The sequence below is a fragment of the Pongo abelii genome, chromosome 8 (genome assembly GCF_028885655.2).
Source record: "Pongo abelii isolate AG06213 chromosome 8, NHGRI_mPonAbe1-v2.0_pri, whole genome shotgun sequence".
Classification (NCBI taxonomy): Eukaryota; Metazoa; Chordata; class Mammalia; order Primates; family Hominidae; genus Pongo; species Pongo abelii.
This window is the reverse complement of record NC_071993.2, coordinates 60,016,530-60,027,271: the sequence shown is the minus strand read 5'-3', so window position 1 is coordinate 60,027,271 and position 10,742 is coordinate 60,016,530. Positions and strand designations below refer to the sequence as shown.

The window sequence follows — 10,742 nt, the reverse complement described above, 5'->3', positions numbered from 1 at the left end:
CTGCTAAGTGGCAGAGCCAGGACTCAAACCCAGGTCATCTGACTCCAGGGCCTGTGCTCCCTACATCTCATTGGTTATTCAAGACTCATCCTTGGATAAGAACCTGCGAGGGTTTTATGATCCTTTTCCCAGACACAGCTGAGGAATGAGCAGGAAGAGCTGCATTTGATAGGATTATTACTAACACTAAAAGTTAACGTTCAACTCTAGACAGTGGCTCTTCCTGGGCAGTTGGTTCCTGCTCTCACCACTGAAGCCAGTGCTGAAACCTCTCTGGGATGGGCATTTACAGCTTTCTGTGTTACAGGTTACTAAATGCATCTTGAAAGGCTGGTTTTCCTTTTGGGAGAGGCTGACTTTACCCTTTAGGAGAATTGCAAGGCTACTAGGGCCCTGCCCACTGGGAAACGCCTCTCTACGACTCTATAAATGTCCAAGGTGGCCCCAAGGGAGGACTTCTGCAGCACAGCTCCCTTCCCAGGACGTGAAAATCTGCCTTCTCACCATGAGGCTTCTAGTCCTTTCCAGCCTGCTCTGCATCCTGCTTCTCTGCTTCTCCATCTTCTCCACAGAAGGTAGGGCAGCCCCCAGGGTGCAGGTCCCTGAGCAGGATTTCAGCATCTGGGAAGACTCTGATCAGGATTTGTTGGAGGGCAGGCCTTGGCAGGCCTAGAAAGACGGGCTTTTTCTCCTGAACCTATAGGTTTGGGGCTCAAGACTGCCTGAAGGTGGCTTGGGGGCTCCATTCACAGCCCCTGCACCCCCAAATACATACCCAGCCTAAGTAAAGTGGTGTGCTCACTATGCAAACACACATACAACTTTTTAGCTAGATTACTGTGCTTAAGTCCTACCTACCTAGAATTTCTGGAGCCACTCTCTTGTGCTTGTATCATGCTTGGAACACAGTAAATTAGTGTTGGGCAAATGAATACATTAATTAGTAGACCATCTAAGTCTGAACATCCCAAAACTTCATGCCCAGAAAATATCCATGAGCAGCTGGAATGAAGGTGTGTGTGGTGGGGAGGTGGGGTATGTTTATGCATGTTTAGAAGAAGGGGACACGATCTTTTCACCTCTATAGATATGAATATTTAGCTCTCTTGCTTTTTTTTTTTTTTTTTGAGATGGAGTTTTGCTCTGTCGCCCAGGCTGGAGTGCAGTGGCACTATCTCAGCTCACTGCAATCTCTGCCTCCTGGGTTCAAGCAGTTCTCTGCCTCAGCCTCCCAAGTAGCTGAGATTACAGATGCCCACCACCAAGCCCAGCTAATTTTTGTATTTTTAGTACAGACAGGGTTTCACCATCTTGGCCAGGCTGGTCTTGAACTCCTGACCTCGTAATCCACCCACCTCGGCCTCCCAAAGTGCTGGGATTACAGGCGTGAGCCACTGCACCTGGCTGCCTTTCTTGATTCAGATAGCTGAGTGTTTCAATCCATTTTTCTCTTGTCTAACCCTTTAGAAACTGCCTACATTTATTTTTTGTTTTAGTGGTTATAGTTACTTAAACTTTTGGGTGGGGGGAGCTGGAGCTATAGAAATATGTAAAGAGAAGAAAAACACTCAATTCCATGATTCAAGAGTAGCCATGTTCAACATTTTGTTTATTTCCTTGCGTGTAGAATTTTAAAAACTTAATTGATGTACCTCTATATGTTCAAGGTTATATCTTTTTTATTTATCACTATATACATTGTTATGATCACCCAAAATGCTTATGATTGAAGATATTCTGGAAGCATTTACAACCCAGTGTCAGCAGCAGCCATCTCTGAGTAGTGGGATTATAACAAGTGTTTGTTTTACAAAGTTTCTGCAATGAAAAGGTGCAACATATATAATAAGGAAAACAGTGATTAGAATTCCTCATAAACACAGCCCATGACATGCAATTTATCAGACCTCTATTTTTGGACATGCTGGAGGTTGCCAGTGATACCCTAGTGACAATTAAATGAGGAAAGATATCTTCCCCCGTAAAGTTTCCTATCCATTTAGGACTATCTGTAGTAGACTCTTGAAGTAGCATTAATCAACTAATATTTTCAGGTATAACTTGCTATCAAGTGAATGTACTGTGAAGAATTTACATGCTTAGACATTTAGATAGTTCACAATTGTGTGCTTTTCTTTTTTTGAAGCAAGATTTTGCTCTGTTGCCCAGGTCGGAGTGCAGTGGCATGACCACGGCTCAATGCAGCCTTGACTTCCAGGGCTCAAGCAATCCTCCCTCCTCAGCTTTTCCAGTAGCTGGGAAAACGGGTGCACACCACAATGCCCTGCTAATTTTTAAAATTTTTTGCAGAGACAAGGTCTGTCTATGTTGCCCAGGCTGGTCTTGAACTTCTGGACTCAAGCCATCTTCCCACCTTGGCCTCCCAGAGTGCTAGAATTACAGGCATGAGCCACCACACCCGGCCTACTTTGCACATTTTAATTATGTGGTAAAAGGTATATGTGTACATAAAATATGTCCTTTATTCAGGCTTTTTTTCTTTTTTTCTTTTTCTTTCTCTTTTTTTTTTGAGACGAAGTTTTTGCTCTTGTTGTCCAGGCTGGAGTGTAATGGCATGATCTTGGCTCACTACAACCTCGGCTTCCCAGGTTCAAGTGATTCTCCTGCCTCAGCCTCCTGAGTAGCTGGGATTACAGGCATGCGCCAACATGCCAGGCTGATTTTGTATTTTTAGTAGAGATGGGGTTTCTCCATGTTGGTCAGGCTGGTCTCGAACACTCGACCTCAAGTGATCTGCCCGCCTCAGCCTCCCAAAGTGCTGGGATTACAGGCATGAGCCACCACACCCAGCTCAGGCTTATTTTCTTAGGCTAGATTGCCAAGGGAAGAATTATTATGTCTAAGAAACTACTTATTGGACAGGAATCTGAAAAGAATGTGTTTTGGGGCCATTGTGTCTCCCAACATTGTTATTTCTGAAAAGTAAATCACGACAAGGCCCACCCTTTCCCTGGGACCTCTCATAGCCTGGCTCATCCTGAGTTTCTCTGGATAAATATTCCTGAGCCCTGTGCCTTGGAAGGGGAAGCTCACTCATAGACAAGCCCACTAAGGACAGTCTCTCTTCCTTTGTGTCCACCCTCAGGGAAGAGGCGTCCTGCCAAGCCCTGGTCAGGCAGGAGAACCAGGCTCTGCTGCCACCGAGTCCCTAGCCCCAACTCAACAAACCTGAAAGGTAGGTACCCCCACCTCGTCCAGACTGTGGGGGAGAAGTTCTGCAGTGGCCACGGGACCAGCCACACATGCTGATCAGCCCCCACCGATGGCTGGCATCAGGCTCTGGCTGGGAGGACATCTTTGTTTTGTTGATTAATTTGTTGACTCCCCCCCAAAAGCCAACAAATTCATCATTTTAAACTGAATACATTCTGCCATGGAAAAAAAGCAGGATGCAATTAGAAGATGTTGTGTGGAAACACACTTACTTTAGGTGGGAGGTGTCTGAGGAGGTGACATTTATGAGACCTGAAGAAAGGCCAGGAGCCTGGCTGAGGACTGTGGAGGCAGGGGATGCAGGCAGAGGAGGCAGCAAGGGTGAAGGGCAAGAGTGGGGTATGGAAGACAGATGGCAGCAGGGCTTGAGAGGTGCTCCCAGAAGCTAAGGACCAAAGCTGCCTGTGAACCCTGTGGACCTGGGGCACAGACCAGCATGCAGGTCACCAGCAGGGGAGTGGGCGTGAGGGTCCAGAGAGCCGCAGCTTGGCAGGAGATCAGGCAGCCCCAGAGATGCCAGCAGGCAGCATCAGGCTGCATGACCAGGGCGAGGCCCAGAAGAGCAAGGCTGCCCTCTCCCTGAGGCCTGGGGACGCTGGGAGGCCTGTGGCAGACAGGCCCAAGCTCAGGAGGGCTGCGGGCACCCAGTTCCCTGCACACAGGCTCCAGGCCCAGGGCAGATATTCACTGGAGTTGCGCAGCCCAGGTGGAAGGTCAGGCTGCTGGAGCTTGGATAGGGCAGGTAGATCCCCAAGGGGAGACTGTGGACCCTGAGTCAGATAGCCTGACACCAACCTGGGGCTCCTGCCTGGACTCTGCAGCCCCAGTGCCCTGTCTCAAGAGGCTGGGGAGGTCCCGGCCCCACTTGCTCCTCTGCGGCCATGGCCCATGGGGTCCATGACCAGCGCTGGAGCCTCCATGCCTTTTCCAGCTACCAAGGGGATGCTCAGCTGTGATGCAGGAGAGGGATAGAGGGAGGAAGCAAGACAGCATGACTCCAGCCGCAGACCTTCTCTCGGAGATGCTGACAGCCCCTTCTTCCAAACTGGCATCACACCCAGCCGGCAAGGATAAAAATAACCAGCTCTCACACACCTCTTGCTGAACCAGTGTGAGGTGCCAGCCTAGGCAGGATGCAGGGTGAGCGCAGGCTGTGGCTCTGCTCCCCAGGCCCCTGGTTCTGTGAAAGAAGGTGAAAACCTTCCAGAGAGAGGTGGAGGCGAGCCCCAAGAGCTCACACCCTCCCCCTCCTCTTCCCTTCTCCTGCACCGACTGCTCAGAGGCAGGAAGTTGAGGGGGTGTGTGAGCCCCCACCACAGACACACATACAACAAACCAAAACACACAAACACAAATACCTACACACATAAGTAGATACACACCACACAACCACACACACAGACACATACAAATACATGCACACAGACTCACACCACACACTACAGACACACAGACACATACACACTACACAACTACACACAGACACACAGCATATACACACAATACACAGTGTAGTGATACACACCTAGACACATATACACAGCACACACACCACACAACTACACACACAGACACATACTACATGCAGTCTACACACACACACCACGCACTATACATACAGACACACGGACACATACACACTACACTACACAAACAGACACACACTATACACACAAACACACTACATGCATATACACACTACACACAATCATACACACATAGACACATGCACACAGCACACACACGTATACCACACACAGACACATATACAAATACATCTACACACAAACACATACCACACAACTATACACACAAACACACATAAATACACGCACACAAATACATAACACTACACAACTATACACACAGACACACACACAAATACATGCACACACAGACACACACCACAATACACTCAGACACTACACATGGACAAACAACTACACACACACACTACACAACTACACACACTACACTCCTATGCTACACACAGCACACACACACTACACACACAGATGGACAGATATACACCCAAGCACACACAGTGCATAGGAGATGTGGCCAGGTTAACTCCTGTGCAAGTACACGTGTATCCGTTTTTTCAGTTTTGTTACTTCTGGAGAATAAATCTAGGTCTGTGGCTCCTGTGCTGAGACTGGATTTCTTTTTATGTCTATATTTTTAAAATTCCATTGTAGAAATTTATGAACAACTTAGAACAAGAAGAGCAAAACAAACATATGTATTGAGTCCTTGTCATGTGATCTCATTTAAATCCTTGAGACCACTGTGGGGAGGTCTCGTCACCATTACATAGATTGGGAAACTGAGACTGAGAAAGAAACTGAGGCAGAGTCAGAAACCAAGATCTTTCCACCTCTTTCCACTACAACAAACTGCTTCCCCTGTAGACAGAAAGTTTTCTGTAGCCTGTGTATGAAGACATGCGCGTGCAAGCCAGACGGCTGACTTCCCAGAAGGAAACAGCCATCTGGGCTGGGATCTCAGCTCCACCACCCCGCTGGCTGTGTGCCCTGGAGCAAGTCATCCAGCACTGCTAAGCCTCAGTCTCCCCCTCTGTGAAGAGGGCGTTATAATAGAATCTGCCTCACTGGACCATGATGAGCAGTCGATGGGGTCATGTCTATACAGGACTTGGCATCAAGCCTGCCACATGGTGCCCTGTAAATATGTCCTGCTGTTGCTATGGAGACAGACCCAGCCCTGCCAGGGCTGCTGGCACAGGAGATGAGCAACTCCAACACCGACAACCAAAGCCTGCACATTCTTGTCCAGGCTTGGTGGTTCCACCTTCTGTCTTATGGACTGATGCTGGGATTCAGCAAGGAGGGAGATGAATCAGTGTTTCCAGGGTGTTGTGTCAGCAACGGCAGGATTGCTGAGTGTGCCAGGCTCCAGAAATCTGGCCTCGTGTGCTCCAGTTCACTGACGTACGACAAAGCCCGTGCATCTGTCTGTAGAAATACAAATTAACTCAGAGTTGCCTAGAGGGTGTTCCTGAGCCAACACCAGCTACGACACACACTTGCTGAATACTGACTGCTCCTCATTCTATGGTGTCTTTCTTGAGTACTGCTTTATATCTCAGCACTGTGGTAGGCCCATGGGGATGACAATATGTGGAAGGCCCAGGACTCTGGGTCAATGTGACAAAACCATCTTCAAAAATCAACATGCTAAATGGCTGATTTGCTGAATTTATTACATTTACCAATTTGCTTTAAAAAGGCTTTTTTAAAAAATTATTATTTTTTTTTTAGTAGAGGCAACGTTTCACCATGTTGACCAGATTGGTCTCTATCTCCTGACCTCATGATCCGCCCACCTCAGCCTCCCAAAGTGCTGGGGTTACAGGCGTGAGCCACCACGCCCAGCCTAAAAGAGTATTTAGAAAGCTAACTTTTCTATTTTTGTAAAGACAGGGTCTTACTATGATGCCCAGGCTGGTCTCGAACTCCTGGCCTCAAACAACCCTCCTGCCTTGGCCTCCCAAAGTGCTAAAGTGCTGGGATTACAGGCATGAGCCACTGCATCTGGCCCAGTTTTTTTAAAGGAAGTTTCAATGTGCTGACTCTATTGGCTCTTTACGGGCGTCAAGCACTATTCCCAAGCCCAGGGGCTGCCCAGGCTTAAGCTGGGGTCAGACTGATGGCTGTGAAGGCCCCACCAGCCAGGAAGTACTGTGGTCCTGAAGCTTCATTCAGGCCACCTTCCTTCTATGCATCCTGGGGCCACTGTGAGGAAGCCATCTGGGAAGACTGGGGAGGTCCTGTGGAAAGTCTGAGCCTGAGAGGCTGCCCAGGTCCTGAGAGCTCCTTGCCACCTCCCTGTTTTTGAAACCCAGCAAAATGGCTGAGCTCATAGTGGGAGACTCAGGCTGGAGGGGGCACAGAGAGATTCCTCCCTCGCCATACGGTTGTCTCTGCCTTCAGGAAGGGGATCGGACTGCATGGACAAATGTTACCCATTGAGGATACGAGGTTTTCAGCAATAACGATACCAGGATGGACATGAGGACCCAGAAAATAGACCCTGGAAAGGAGGAGGTGAAGAGGGAGGGCAGCCCATCCTTCCCAGTGGCTCAGTCAGAGGGGCCTCAGACCCACGGTCTTGCTCTTTGTGATTATATCTGTTAGCCATAGCTGAAGAACAACCCACTCCCAATTTTAGTGACCCAAAGCAGTGTTTATTCTTTTTCAATGAGTCTACAGGTCAGCTGGATATTTCTTCTAGTCTTGGCTGGACTCATTCTTCTAAGATTTGGGTAGGCAGCTCTGCTGATCTTGGCGGGGTCTCTCATATTTTTGGTGTCTGTGAGTCTAGAATGGTCTCAGTTGGAACAACTAGCCTCTCCTCCATGTGGTCTTTCATGCTCCCCGCAGGTGAGCCCAGACTGTTCACGTGGTGTCTGCAGAGTTCCACTTATGTAAATGGAAACACGTAAGGCCTCTTGAGGTACAGGCTCTGAACTTCCCGCCTTCATCTCTACCACATTCATTCTGGCCAAAACAAGTTGCAAGGCCAGTCCAGATTTTAGGAGCAGGCAAATAGACTCCATATCATGATGGGAGAAACTGCAAAGGAGAGATGGAGAATTGCAATCATATTTGCAACCAGTCAACCCCAAAATTTATTGTAGGAGCCAGAGAAGATAGTCTTGGGATCTGAGGCGAGGAAAGGAGGTGGAGGAGGATCGGGGTCAGGAAATCATGTGTCTCCACCAGAAATGCTGGTGGAAAATGCTCATGAATTGGTATTAATGGAAAAGAGTAAGTTACGCTATATATTACTAGGATTATCACTATAGGAAGATCAAAGCACTTACCAACAGAAAAAAATAAAAAACAGAAAAACACACCAATATTATCACTTATTTGTGGTTAAGACATGAGTGGATGGATTAATTATAATTAAATTTATTTCTTTGTATAGCTAGTGTTCATATAGCAATTACTAGGTGTGGGTGGCACTTACATCTGCTAACTCATTTGATCCTTACAATAATCCTAAAAGTTAGATACTATTACTATTCTCACTTCTACAAATGAGGCACCAAGCACAGAAAGGTTAAGTAACTTGTTGAAGGTCCCACAGCTACTAAGTAAGTGATAGATTCAGGCTTTGAATTCAAATAATCTGGCTCACTCCAGATTTCATGATCTTAGTTACCACACCACATTTCATATAGTAATAATCTAAAAACAGAAGGAGAAAGTATCATCTCATGAGCATAACTTAGTAACCCTTCTCATTCATTTGTGTGTCCTTTGTTTTTCGTACAAACATGTTTATCTGGTTTTATTTTTAATTAATTATATCTCATTTTTTAATTTTTAAACTTAAGTCAGAAGCATTTTTCTTCTTGTTGCTACACAGTGGTCATAACCACAGGGTTTTGTCCCCATGAAACATTTCCATCATCATGAATTATCATTAATTTTTTATTTTATTATTTATTATTATTATTTTCTGAGACAAGGTTTCACTTTGTCACCCAGGCTGGAGTGCAGTGGCTCAATCATGGCTCACCACAGCCTCACCTCCCAGGCTCAGGTGATCTTCCCACCTCAGCCTCCTGAGTAGCTAGGACCACAGGCATGTGCCACCATGCCCGGCAAATTTTTGTATTTTTGGTAGAGACGGCATTTCATCATGTTGCGCAGGCTGTTCTTGAACCCCTGGGCTTAAGTGATCCGCCTGTCTTAGCCTCCCAAAGCGCTAGGATTATAGGTGTGAGTCACTGTACCTGGCCAAATTATCATTACTAATTAACAATTTCTCTATTATAGGATATTCAGATTGTTTCCAGACACTTTTTTTTTCTGCAATTAAAAACAAAACTATGGGCCAGGCATGATGGCTCATGCCTGTAATCCCAGTACTTTGGGAGGCTGAGGCAGGAGGCTAGCTTGAGGCCAGGAGTTCATGACTAGCCTAGGCAACATAACGAGACTCCCATCTCTCTTAAAAAAAAAAAAAAACTATAAAGAATAGTTTAATGCATGCAGCTTTTTCTTTCTTATGGATGATTCCTCCCATAAATGGGACTGGTTTGTCAAAAGATGCAAATGTAGTTTTGGGACACATTGCCTGGCATGTGCCATCTAGAAGGAGAGAGTCAGAGGGCCCAAGGGCACACATCCATGTGCAGACCCTCCTACCAGAGTCATTAGAAACAGGCCTCCCAGACCCGAGGCAGCTTAGGTGGGCTCCACTTAGGATCAGCCACCTTCTCGTCCTCTTCTACCAATCAATTAGGTTCCCTCTGATGGGACTGAAATAATCCGGGCTGGTCTTGTTTGCCATGAAAAGTCCCTTCTGGGGCTCCAGGGAAAAGGATAAAATCTAATTCTTGCTTTTAATTTTTTTTAAATGTGTTTGAAAATGCAACTTAATTGTGTTTTCCTCTCTCTCCCCGCAACCTGGCTCTGACCTCGCCACCTTCCTGTCCTTGTCCCTCTTGTCTACTCATTGCTCCTCCCAGGACATCATGTGAGGCTCTGCAAACCATGCAAGCTTGAGCCACAGCCCCGCCCTTGGGTGGTGCCTGGGGCACTCCCACAGGTGTAGCACTCCCAAAGCAAGACTCCAGACAGCGGAGAACCTCATGCCTGGCACCTGAGGTACCCAGCAGCCTCCTGTCTCCCCTTTCAGCCTTCACAGCAGTGAGCTGCAATGTTGGAGGGCTTCATCTCGGGCTGCAAGGACCCTGGGAAAGTTCCAGAACTCCACGTCCTTGTCTCAATTGTGCCATCAACTTTCAGAGCTATCATGAGCCAACCTCAGCCCACAGGGCCTCAGTCGCCACCATGTGGGCCTCTCCAGTGCAAACCACCGAGCATTCCACCATGACTGGTCACAGCTACAAATCCAGAGACTATTAATCCTGCTAGGGTGCAAGGTGGCAAGCACCCAAGGGTGGCTGACCAAGACTGCAGAGTTTCCTCCATCTTCAGGTCCATTCAGCCTCCTGGCATTTAACTACCAGCATCCAGTGGTCCCCAAGGAATCCCTTCATAGCCTCCTGACATGAGTCTGCTGGAAAGAACACCCAAACAAACAAGTAATAAATAAATAAATCAACTCAATGCAGACACATCCTTGTTTGACAAGGTCAGTGATAGAGCCTGAGGCACAACTTTCTGCTAGAAGAAACCTGTCCCTAAAGCCTTCCCTGCAGGCCACTCTTTGTCACAACACAATGTAACTTTGTGAGGAGCAGGAACAGAGGCCCTGGGTCTGGCACACCAGGGCTCGAAGCCCTGCCCTGCTAAGAGTGTTCTGTGTGAGCTGGGCATGTTGGATCTCTTCTAGAAAACTGAGATTACAGGACCTACTCAGAGGGCAAATAGCCAGGTGTGAAGTGCCCACAAAGGGCCTGGCACACAGAGGGACTTGGTTCAGGGAAATCCTTGCCTCTCCTTCCCCATCCTGGGGGAGGGTGTTTATGCCCACAGTGAACACAGTGCTGCAGGGCTGAGGCTCAG

At 47.5% G+C, this 10,742-nt stretch overlaps 1 protein-coding gene across 2 annotated transcripts; it reads left to right on the top strand.

The window, feature by feature from the left end:
• The first annotated feature begins 454 nt into the window (after positions 1-454).
• On the top strand, positions 455-10,353 carry GPR15LG (G protein-coupled receptor 15 ligand). Of its 2 annotated transcripts, XM_024253932.2 has the most exons (3): positions 455-575; positions 3,107-3,196; positions 9,740-10,353. In XM_024253932.2, exons 1-3 carry the CDS (start codon positions 506-508, stop codon positions 9,823-9,825), a joined length of 246 nt encoding a protein of 81 aa, XP_024109700.1. In that variant the 5' UTR covers positions 455-505; the 3' UTR covers positions 9,826-10,353. The 2 variants fall into 2 exon arrangements, 1 of the variants encoding a protein (XP_024109700.1); XR_008510895.2 differs by lacking the exons at positions 455-575; positions 3,107-3,196 and adding an exon at positions 7,176-7,301 and having other exon boundaries at positions 9,740-10,343.
• The last annotated feature ends 389 nt before the right edge of the window (positions 10,354-10,742 follow it).